The 12,809-nt window shown below is 43.7% G+C and overlaps 1 protein-coding gene across 1 annotated transcript in view; it reads right to left on the minus strand.

Moving 5' to 3' along the window:
* LOC117333829 (opioid-binding protein/cell adhesion molecule-like) overlaps positions 1 to 4,257 on the minus strand; it is a 157,110-nt gene extending 152,853 nt beyond the window's left edge. Inside the window, exon 1 of the mRNA XM_033893244.1 lies at positions 3,628 to 4,257. Within this exon, the coding sequence (XP_033749135.1) occupies positions 3,628 to 3,667 (40 nt within the window). The 5' untranslated portion in view covers positions 3,668 to 4,257. The remainder of the gene's footprint in view (positions 1 to 3,627) is intronic.
* Between the last annotated feature and the right edge of the window lie 8,552 nt (positions 4,258 to 12,809).

The raw sequence follows: 12,809 nt of genomic DNA on the forward strand, positions 1-12,809 counted from the left end.
TCATTTCAAGTTTGTTTCTCAAGAATTCATTTGAGTGCGGCGTCATGCAGGCCATTCGGCACTCAGTGCTAGGAGTCTCCGGAACACCTCTCCCTAACACGTGTGATTGCTGTGCTGACGACAAATTAAACCGTTGACTAATTGATACGTGTCTAATTGGCCGACCTTCGTAATCTCTGCAGGTAATTATTACAGCACTAGCACCATCGGTGTTATATTGATTAATGTGTTAACCCGATCATTTTCCTGTTTTTCCTCCAATTCAGGAAAAGGGGTAAAAAAGAGTGATTCTCAACCACGGACATTAGTCATGGGCGCATCCAACTATTGTTACGTCAGAAAGCCTCATTCTAAGTCCATATCCTCCTCTTAAACCACAGAAAATCTGGGTGTTGATTTTATGTTGAAATAACATTGTTACAGAGAGACTTTGTGTGATTACGTTGTAAATCAATTGTCAAACAGTGGCTATCGCCATCATTAATCGTCGTTCATTATTGAAAACATTCGCTTTACGACTGGAATGATTTATAACCTTCCCTATGTGGGATTTTTATCTACAATATAGACTGTGTGATAAAGTTCTGATAAGGTATTAGCCTTTGATCAATATGACGTTTTAAAATGAACATACATGTATACGGTTATTGGACGAGGGCAACATATTGATTTGTATAGGGTTATCGAACAAGGGTAACATACTGATCTGTAGTGGGTTATTGGAATAGGGTAACATACTGGTCTGTAGTGGGTTATCGAACAAAGGTAACATACTGATCTGTAGTGGGTTATTGGAATAGGGTAACATACTGATCTGTAGTGGGTTATTGGAATAGGGTAACATACTGGTCTGTAGTAGGTTATTGGAATAGGGTAACATACTGATATGTAGTGGGTTAATGGACGAGGGTAACATACTGGTCTGTAGTGGGTTATCGAACAAAGGTAACATACTGATCTGTAGTGGGTTATTGGAATAGGGTAACATACTGATCTGTAGTGGGTTATTGGAATAGGGTAACATACTGATCTGTAGTGGGTTATTGGAACAGGGTAACATACTGATCTGTAGTGGGTTATTGGAATAGGGTAACATACTGATCTGTAGTGGGTTATTGGAATAGGGTAACATACTGATCTGTAGTGGGTTATTGGAATAGGGTAACATACTGATCTGTAGTGGGTTATTGGAATAGGGTAACATACTGGTCTGTAGTAGGTTATTGGAATAGGGTAACATACTGATCTGTAGTGGGTTATTGGACGAGGGTAACATACTGATATGTAGTGGGTTATTGGACGAGGGTAACATACTGATATGTAGTGGGTTATTGGACGAGGGTAACATACTGGTCTACAGTAGGTTATTGGACGAGGGTAACATACTAGTCTGTAGTGGGTTATTGGACGAGGGTAACATATTGATCTGTAGTGGTTTATCGAACGGGGTTAGCATATGCTTGACAATGATGTGTTATACCTGTCTACATTTACATGTATGTATAAGGAACTTTGTTTTAGGATTATACGTGGACCACAAGTGTGCCCACAGGAAAAATAGACAACTGTCATGACGACAAACGGTAGGAAATATGACATCACTCCTTACATACAGTAATACACATTAGTGTTAACCAAACACAAAATACATGTATCTTATAGTAATCTTAATTTATGTTCAATTCCGTTAAATTTTCGTACTCTCCGGAGTTTTGATCATAGTACACCTACCAAATACCATAGTACACCTACCATATACCATGGTACATCAATCGGATTCTATATATAATGCTCCACGATTTGAATGTGCTAAAATCCACGACGTTATCAGTCAATGCTGTATAAACATATGACGTTATAACTTCAATCATTTCAAATGAATTAAACTCTGTAGAAATAATATATAAAATATTTTAGTTTTCTCACATAAACATGTTTTACGAGAATTTAACTGAACACTGTATTTAATAAAGTCGACTTGGTGTAAGAAATCATATACAATATATTTATAGTCCCTGAATAAGACATACATGTATATAACTGGTTCAGACTAAATTGTTCTCTGTTTAACTCTATGATTACGTTTGGAAGTTGGATTAAGTACACAGTAGTAATATGGGTTTATTATATTATATCAGTGATGAATATGGTGTAAAAATGTAAATACGTTGGAATATTATAATTATTATATATAAACTTTCTTGTTGGATGTTTGTTATAATGTTTACCAGCTAGGACCTACGACCCTATTGTTAGGCTAACCGATTAACAGGTTATTCGGTCGGAAGATTTTCTGACTTACCGATTATCAAAAACCAACCAGTGTGACATTCCTAATATATACATGTAAATTGCATTTCAAAATGAACATGTACATATGTATTGGGTTGGTTGGTGGGATATGAGTGGTATCTGCAATGTCCAGGAAAACGTCTGAGCCGAGAAACAATTATCTCAAGATGGAATGAACAGTTTTTTTTTTCCCGCTGATCTACTCATCGCTAACAGTATTATATACACGTGAACCACTTACCATCAAATTAGTATCGAAGATAGAGACAGATAAAAATACCCATCAGCTCCTCAAGTCTACACTGATAAATTATAGAGAATTAGAGACGTATACAGAATCTAATACATCATGAGCCAAACAATATTAATTTTCGAAAATGTGCAAAATGATTATTGACGGAAGTTAAACAAACAAACTAATAATTATCGTGGAGGCGGGATATACATGTAGCATGAGTCCGGAAATATTAACTTCCATAGAGATCTGATATTTACGTTATACCTGTACACTTCAGGCAGTTTCGTCCCGATCTTATTCAAATATATTGGCATAGAGGACCCTGTATCGGTTTTGACAGAATGTCGAATCTATTGAATGAGTAAAATAAAAAATAGGTAGCATTGCTAACACGAGGACACCATTTTTTAACGTGAATTTGTCTTTATTATCAATGTAGGTACCAACTCGGTCGGTAGGTTCTCAATTCCGAAACAAGTAAAATAGGTTTTATCAATGTAAAATGTTGCTTTGACAAGTGTTATAACATAGTTAGGTCCACGTGTTTACACCTGTAATTAGACAGTACCTATACCAGAGGACGAACGACATCACGTGTCTACACCTGTAATTAGAAAGAACCTATACCAGAGGACGAACGACATCACTTGTCTACATCTGTAATTAGACAGTACTTACACCAGAGGACGAACGACATCACGTGTCTACACCTGTAGTTAGACAGTACTTTCACTAGTAGACACCTCACCACGCGCTATCTTCCTTTGATTGTCTATTACCCTCAGTTCGATGATTTACTGACAAAAATCATCGCTATAATAATACAGCGGTGGCATGTAAAAGCGGCGTAAATCATATCCCCTGTAGGTGGGATACAACAACGTAATAAAAATGTTATCGAACTTTGAGTATATCATCGGAGACCGTCAGTAAAAATACACGTGCAAACGTAGGTAAACGTACAGTTACATAAGAACGGAGATAGAGCGGAATAGCGGTCGATGATCTATTAGGGAGGCACGTGTACGCTATTATTTATCATATTAGGGTATACATTTATTATACAGGTAATAAATATATAATATACAATAACTCACCTGAGAATCCGGCAATCCAGAAATGATGATAGAACAGCATAGTGAATGATCACAGTTTTCCTGGGATGTATAATATCCAAACTGATGTTTTGAAAACAAGTTAAACGTCACAACATCTATAACTCTCCGTGGGCTACCTTCTGGCTATTTAGGAGGATAACCGAATCCAAATTCCATAGTTAGAATTGTCCTTGACCACACTACTATTCTGATCAGATAGACAATCCAACTGGTATAAGATCATTAAAGACACACGATTCACGGTGACAAAGATCCCAAGAAAAAGTTGCCCTACTCCCCAAGGTGGGTCTCCGCCAACGGTAGTCGCTCTCCGAGAATTGCGATAAGGTAGGCTGTTGATCTCGCTAATAGTGTAGCAACAACACCCGGAGCCGTGCGCCCTGAGAGTTACCGCACACAGTCTTCCAAGGGACCTGAAGTCACTAGCGTTTCAAATTCCCAAACATCCTGACTGGAATCGAACCTGTAAGAAATTAAAGCGAAAAGCATTCTTTCAATATTAATGCGTTAAATCTGGACTGGAGCGGCTCAGAGCATAGCCATCTGTGGTAAGGTTTGGTGTACCGGGCGATAGAACTCCAGGTGATTCCGTCTCACTGAGGTGGAGCAGAGATTTATAGAATACTATAGTTTATATCAATGATTCAAATATTGTCTGATACTTGTATGAAGTCATAATTTTTGAAACACTACCATCGTAAAATAAAGGTCCTCGCCGATAAGACACGCCGGGTGTTGAGGAGAGGGCCTATATATACGCGTGTACATTTATCTCCCAGCGGAGTGCCATAATCATTGAGTCAGGAATTCCATTAAAATATTAAGCCATTCGTTTTTAAATTACCGTCATATTGGTTGTTTTTGGCAATAATAACAGAAAAGAGAGAAATTATTTATAAAAAAAACAGCGAGAACATGTACACGAGGAGTTGGACAAAACTATGGGAGACTGTTAATGAGTGGTCACATTAGGCATGTACATAACAGGATGTATCGATCCCGCGCGCTCTCGTGCTTGGTTCGGAGGCTGACAGTAGATGGTTCCCACATTCTACCACAGGGAGCAGGTCCACCCCTCTAGTGGGAGGCGAACTCGGAACATACATTCACAGCGCGGCATGTTCCAAATAATACTGTGATATTTTATCAGAACATCTACTCCGGACGTAGATGTATGGGTATCATTGGTCAGTATCTCCGGACGCAGATGTATGGGTATCATTGGTCAGTATCTCCGGACGTAGATGTATGGGTATCATTGGTCAGTGTCTCCGGACGTAGATGTATGGGTATCATTGGTCAGTATCTCCGGACGTAGATGTATTAGTGTCATTGGTCAGTATCTCCGGACGTAGATGTATGTGTAACATTGGTCAGTGTCTCCGGACGTAGATGTATGGGTATCATTGGTCAGTATCTCCGGACGGATGACCGAAACTGATCCTACAGAAACGCCTGTTACTCCAAACATCCTACCATGGAACCATGACCTATGTCATACTTTTATGTGTATTTACAGTTTTATATCTTAGCCAATCAACTTGGCAACGAAGACCAAGAAGACGAAGAACTTTTGACAGCACTACCCCAATATATCCCATGTCTATCCTCTACGTAATATGTAAATCTGATTTTCCTTCTTTATTAGTACAGTTAGCTATACTTAAATAGGACGAGTCAAAATTAAATGTTCCGTTTTACGTCTCACGATCCCGGGGCTGTAATTCCCATCACTTTTTACCATGGTATATACTTTTACTTTACTTATTTCCCCCTCCAGTATAGTTTTCCCCTCCAGTATACTTTTCCCCTCCAGTATAGTTTTCCCCTCCAGTATATTTTTCCCCTCCAGTATACTTTTCCCCTCCAGTATATTTTTCCCCTCCAGTATACTTTTCCCCTCCAGTATATTTTTCCCCTCCAGTATACTTTTCCCCTCCAGTATACTTTTCCCCTTCAGTATACTTTTCCCCTCCAGTATAGTTTTCCCCTCCAGTATACTTTTCCCCTCCAGTATAGTTTTCCCCTCCAGTATACTTTTCCCCTCCAGTATACTTTTCCCCTCCAGTATAGTTTTCCCCTCCAGTATACTTTTTCCCTCCAGTATAGTTTTCCCCTCCAGTATACTTTTCCCCTTCAGTATACTTTTCCCCTTCAGTATACTTTTCCCCTCCAGTATAGTTTTCCCCTCCAGTATACTTTTCCCCTCCAGTATAGTTCCCCCTTCGTTCTACCTTTCTCAGCCTTTTCCCCTCCAGTATACTTTTCCCCTCCAGTATACTTTTCCCCTCCAGTATAGTTTTCCCCTTCAGTATAGTTTTCCCCTCCAGTATACGTTTCCCCTCCAGTATACTTTTCCCATACTTTTCCCCTCCAGTATACTTTTCCCCTCCAGTATAGTTTTCCCCTCCAGTATAGTTTTCCCCTCCAGTATACTTTTCCCCTTCAGTATAGTTTTCCCCTCCAGTATACTTTTCCCCTTCGTTCTACCTTTCCCAGCCTTTTCCCCTCCAGTATAGTTTTCCCCTCCAGTATACTTTTCCCCTTCAGTATAGTTTTCCCCTCCAGTATACTTTTCCCCTTCGTTCTACCTTTCCCAGCCTTTTCCCCTCCAGTATAGTTTTCCCCTCCAGTATACTTTTCCCCTTCAGTATAGTTTTCCCCTCCAGTATACTTTTCCCCTTCGTTCTACCTTTCTCAGCCTTTTCCCCTCCAGTATACTTTTCCCCTCCAGTATAGTTTTCCCCTCCAGTATACTTTTCCCCTTCAGTATAGTTTTCCCCTCCAGTATACTTTTCCCCTTCGTTCTACCTTTCCCAGCCTTTTCCCCTCCAGTATAGTTTTCCCCTCCAGTATACTTTTCCCCTTCAGTATAGTTTTCCCCTCCAGTATACTTTTCCCCTTCGTTCTACCTTTCCCAGCCTTTTCCCCTGCAGTATATTTTTCCGTTACTTTCCCCTTTTGTATACTTTTCCCGTCGGTATGCTTTCCCCGTACTTTTCCCCTCCAGTTTAATTTTCATTTCCTTCTTTTCCCCTTCATTATACTTTTTCCTTGCTTTTCTCTTGGGTATACTTTTCACTTTTTTACAGATGCTGGGGAAACATTTTACTTCAATTTTAAATAACAGACCCGTTGATTTCGACTGTTCAAATTCTAAAATCAGTGACGGTCAGTTTGGGTCTACAAAACATGTCAACAGTTGGTGCAATATTTGTATTACAGTTATTAATAAGCAAAACATAGGATCTAAGAATATCAACGTGAAGCGTTTATGTCTAGTTTTCAAGGACTCTCGAGTGGAATAAATAAAAAAAAATAAAACCAAAAAGAAGAATTGCCTCCCTTTAGATTGGTACGACCTTTTTTCTCTTTTAGGCATGCGTGGATTCGTAAGTTACAGAAGAAAACAAAATAAATAAAATGAAATAAATAACTGATCACTGATGATTCCTCCATTCCGTCTAGGTACACACTGCTGTATTATAATTAGATTTAAAATGACACGTTTTAGATTATGTATTGAAAATCGTTGTTGATATATACATACATTACATAAAAATATAATAACATAATTGTTGACTAATACGATTCGAGTGATACATATACTTGTAAAAGTTTAAGCCGCGTATGATGTTAGTTATAACAGCGGACTATCACTTAGCAAATGGGGATGTCACTGGACGAATGGGCCGGTATGTTACTGATGTCACTGTACGAATGGGCCGGTATGTTACTGATGTCACTGGACGAATGGGCAGGTATGTTACTAATGTCACTGTACGAATGGGCCGGTATGTTACTGATGTCACTGGACGAATGGGCCGGTATGTTACTAATGTCACTGGACGAATGGGCCGGCATGTTACTGATGTCACTGGACGAATGGGCCGGCATGTTACTGATGTCACTGGACGAATGGGCCGGCATGTTACTAATGTCACTGGACGAATGGGCCGGCATGTAACTAATGTCACTGTACGAATGGGCCGCATGTTACTGATGTCAGTGGACGAGTATGTTACTAATGTCAGTGGACGAATGGGCCGGCATGTTACTAATGTCACTGGACGAATGGGCCGGTATGTTACTAATGTCACTGGACGAATGGGCCGGTATGTTACTGATGTCACTGGACGAATGGGCCGGCATGTTACTGATGTCACTGGACGAATGGGCCGGTATGTTACTGATGTCACTGGACGAATGGGCCGGCATGTTACTGATGTCACTGGACGAATGGGCCGGCATGTTACTAATGTCACTGGACGAATGGGCCGGCATGTAACTAATGTCACTGGACGAATGGGCCGGCATGTTACTGATGTCACTGGACGAATGGGCCGGCATGTTACTGATGTCACTGGACGAATGGGCCGGCATGTTACTAATGTCACTGGACGAATGGGCCGGCATGTAACTAATGTCACTGGACGAATGGGCCGGCATGTTACTGATGTCACTGGACGAATGGGCCGGCATGTTACTGATGTCACTGGACGAATGGGCCGGCATGTTACTGATGTCACTGGACGAATGGGCCGGCATGTTACTGATGTCACTGGACGAATGGGCCGGCATGTTACTGATGTCACTGGACGAATGGGCCGGCATGTTACTGATGTCACTGGACGAATGCGCCGGCATGTTACTGATTTTCACTGGACGAATGGGCCGGCATGTTACTGATGTCACTGTACGAATGGGCCGGCATGTTACTAATGTCACTGTACGAATGGGCCGGCATGTTACTAATGTCACTGTACGAATGGGCCGGTATGTTACTGATGTCACTGGACGAATGGGCCGGTATGTTACTGATGTCACTGGACGAGTATGTTACTGATGTCACTGGACGAATGGGCCGGTATGTTACTGATGTCACTGGACGAATGGGCCGGCATGTTACTGATGTCACTGGACGAATGGGCCGGCATGTTACTGATGTCACTTGACGAATGGGCCGGCATGTTACTGATGTCACTGGACGAATGGGCCGGCATGTTACTGATATCACTGGATGAATGGGCCGGTATGTTACTGATGTCACTGGACGAATGGGCCGGCATGTTACTGATGTCACTGGACGAGTATGTTACTGATGTCACTGGACGAATGGGTCGGCATGTTACTAATGTCACTGGACGAATGGGCCGGCATGTTACTAATGTCACTGGACGAATGGGCCGGCATGTTAATGATGTCACTGGACGAATGGACCGGCATGTTAATGATGTCACTGGACGAATGGACCGGCATGTTACTGATGTCACTGGACGAATGGGCCGGCATGTTAATGATGTCACTGGAGGAATGGGCCGGCATGTTACTGATGTCACTGGACGAATGGGCCGGCATGTTACTAATGTCACTGGACGAATGGGCCGGCATGTTACTGATGTCAGTGGACGAGTATGTTAGTGGAGACAATAGAAGAATGGGCCGGTATGTTATTGATGTCACTGGACGAATGGGCCGGCATGTTACTGATGTCACTGGACGAATGGGCCGGTATGTTACTGATGTCAGTGAACGAATGGGCCGGCATGTTACTGATGTCACTGGACGAATGGGCCGGCATGTTACTGATGTCAGTGGACGAGTATGTTAGTGGAGACAATAGAAGAATGGGCCGGTATGTTACTGATGTCACTAAACGAATGGGCCGGCATGTTACTGATGTCACTGGACGAATGGGCCGGTATGTTACTGATGTCACTGTACGAATGGGCCGGCATGTTACTGATGTCACTGGACGAATGGGCCGGTATGTTACTGATGTCACTGGACGAATGGACCGGCATGTTACTGATGTCACTGGACGAATGGGCCGGCATGTTACTAATGTCACTGGACGAATGGGCCGGCATGTTACTGAAGACACTGGACGAGTATGTTACTGATGTCACTGTACGAATGGGCCGGCATGTTACTGAAGACACTGGACGAGTATGTTACTGATGTCACTGGACGAATGGGCCGGTATGTTACTGATGTCACTGGACGAATGGGCCGGCATGTTACTGATGTCACTGGACGAATGGGCCGGCATGTTACTAATGCCACTGGACGAATGGGCCGGCATGTTACTTATATCACTGTACGAATGGGCCGGTATGTTACTGATGTCACTGGACGAATGGGCCGGCATGTTACTAATATCACTGTACGAATGGGCCGGCATGTTACTGATATCACTGGACGAATGGGCCGGTATGGTACTGATGTCACTGGACGAATGGGCCGGCATGTTACTGATTTCACTGGACGAATGGGCCGGCATGTTACTGATTTCACTGGACGAAAGGGCCGGCATGTTACTAATATCACTGTACGAATGGGCCGGCATGTTACTGATTTCACTGGACGAATGGGCCGGCATGTTACTAATATCACTGTACGAATGGGCCGGCATGTTACTAATGTCACTGGACGAATGGGCCGGCATGTTACTAATGTCACTGTACGAATGGACCGGCATGTTACTAATGTCACTGGACGAATGGGCCGGTATGGTACTGATGTCACTGGACGAATGGGCCGGCATGTTACTGATTTCACTGGACGAATGGGCCGGCATGTTACTGAATTCACTGGACGAAAGGGCCGGCATGTTACTAATATCACTGTACGAATGGGCCGGCATGTTACTGATTTCACTGGACGAATGGGCCGGCATGTTACTAATATCACTGTACGAATGGGCCGGCATGTTACTAATGTCACTGGACGAATGGGCCGGCATGTTACTAATGTCACTGTACGAATGGGCCGGCATGTTACTAATGTCACTGGACGAATGGGCCGGCATGTTACTGATATCACTGGACGAATGGGTCGGCATGTTACTAATGTCACTGTACGAGTATGTTACTGATGTCACTGGACGAATGGGCCGGCATGTTACTAATGTCACTGGATGAATGGGCCGGTATGTTACCGATGTCACTGGACGAATGGGCCGGTATGTTACTAATGTCACTGTACGAATGGGCCGGCATGTTACTAATGTCACTGGACGAATGGGCCGACATGTTACTAATGTCACTGGACGAATGGGCCGACATGTTACTGATGTCACTAGACGAATGGGCCGGTATGTTACTGATGTCACTGGACGAATGGGTCGGCATGTTACTAATGTCACTGTACGAGTATGTTACTGATGTCACTGGACGAATGGGCCGGCATGTTACTAATGTCACTGGATGAATGGGCCGGTATGTTACCGATGTCACTGGACGAATGGGCCGGTATGTTACTAATGTCACTGTACGAATGGGCCGGCATGTTACTAATGTCACTGGACGAATGGGCCGACATGTTACTAATGTCACTGGACGAATGGGCCGACATGTTACTGATGTCACTAGACTAATGGGCCGGTATGTTACTGATGTCACTGGACGAATGGGCCGGTATGTTACTAATGTCACTGGACGAATGGGCACACATGTTACTCATGTCACTGGACGAATGGGCCGGTATGTTACTAATGTCACTGTACGAATGGGCCGGCATGTTACTAATGTCACTGGACGAATGGGCCGACATGTTACTGATGTCACTGGACGAATGGGCCGGCATGTTACTGATGTCACTGGACGAATAGGCCGGTATGTTACTAATGTCACTGGGCGAATGGGCCGGTATGTTACTGATGTCACTGGACGAGTATGTTACTGATGTCACTGGACGAATGGGCCGGCATGCTACTAATGTCACTGTACGAATGGGCCGGCATGTTACTGAAGACACTGGACGAGTATGTTACTGATGTCACTGTACGAATGGGCCGGTATGTTACTGATGTCACTGGACGAATGGGCCGGTATGTTACTAATGTCACTGGACGAATGGGCCGGTATGTTACTGATGTCACTGGACGAATGGGCCGACATGTTACTAATATCACTGTACGAATGGGCCGGCATGTTACTGATATCACTGGACGAATGGGCCGGTATGGTACTGATGTCACTGGACGAATGGGCCGGCATGTAACTGATTTCACTGGACGAATGGGCCGGCATGTTACTGATTTCACTGGACGAAAGGGCCGGCATGTTACTAATATCACTGTACGAATGGGCCGGCATGTTACTGATTTCACTGGACGAATGGGCCGGCATGTTACTAATATCACTGTACGAATGGGCCGGCATGTTACTAATGTCACTGGACGAATGGGCCGGCATGTTACTAATGTCACTGTACGAATGGGCCGGCATGTTACTAATGTCACTGGACGAATGGGCCGGTATGGTACTGATGTCACTGGACGAATGGGCCGGCATGTTACTGATTTCACTGGACGAATGGGCCGGCATGTTACTGAATTCACTGGACGAAAGGGCCGGCATGTTACTAATATCACTGTACGAATGGGCCGGCATGTTACTGATTTCACTGGACGAATGGGCCGGCATGTTACTAATATCACTGTACGAATGGGCCGGCATGTTACTAATGTCACTGGACGAATGGGCCGGCATGTTACTAATGTCACTGTACGAATGGGCCGGCATGTTACTAATGTCACTGGACGAATGGGCCGGCATGTTACTGATATCACTGGACGAATGGGTCGGCATGTTACTAATGTCACTGTACGAGTATGTTACTGATGTCACTGGACGAATGGGCCGGCATGTTACTGATGTCACTGGATGAATGGGCCGGTATGTTACCGATGTCACTGGACGAATGGGCCGGTATGTTACTAATGTCACTGTACGAATGGGCCGGCATGTTACTAATGTCACTGGACGAATGGGCCGACATGTTACTAATGTCACTGGACGAATGGGCCGACATGTTACTGATGTCACTAGACGAATGGGCCGGTATGTTACTGATGTCACTGGACGAATGGGCCGGTATGTTACTAATGTCACTGGACGAATGGGCACACATGTTACTAATGTCACTCGACGAATGGGCCGGTATGTTACTAATGTCACTGTACGAATGGGCCGGCATGTTACTAATGTCACTGGACGAATGGGCCGACATGTTACTGATGTCACTGGACGAATGGGCCGGCATGTTACTGATGTCACTGGACGAATAGGCCGGTATGTTACTAATGTCACTGGAAGAATGGGCCGGTATGTTACTGATGTCACTGGACGAGTATGTTACTGATGTCACTGGACGAA

This window comes from Pecten maximus, chromosome 9 (assembly GCF_902652985.1).
Source record: "Pecten maximus chromosome 9, xPecMax1.1, whole genome shotgun sequence".
Taxonomy (NCBI): domain Eukaryota; kingdom Metazoa; phylum Mollusca; class Bivalvia; order Pectinida; family Pectinidae; genus Pecten; species Pecten maximus.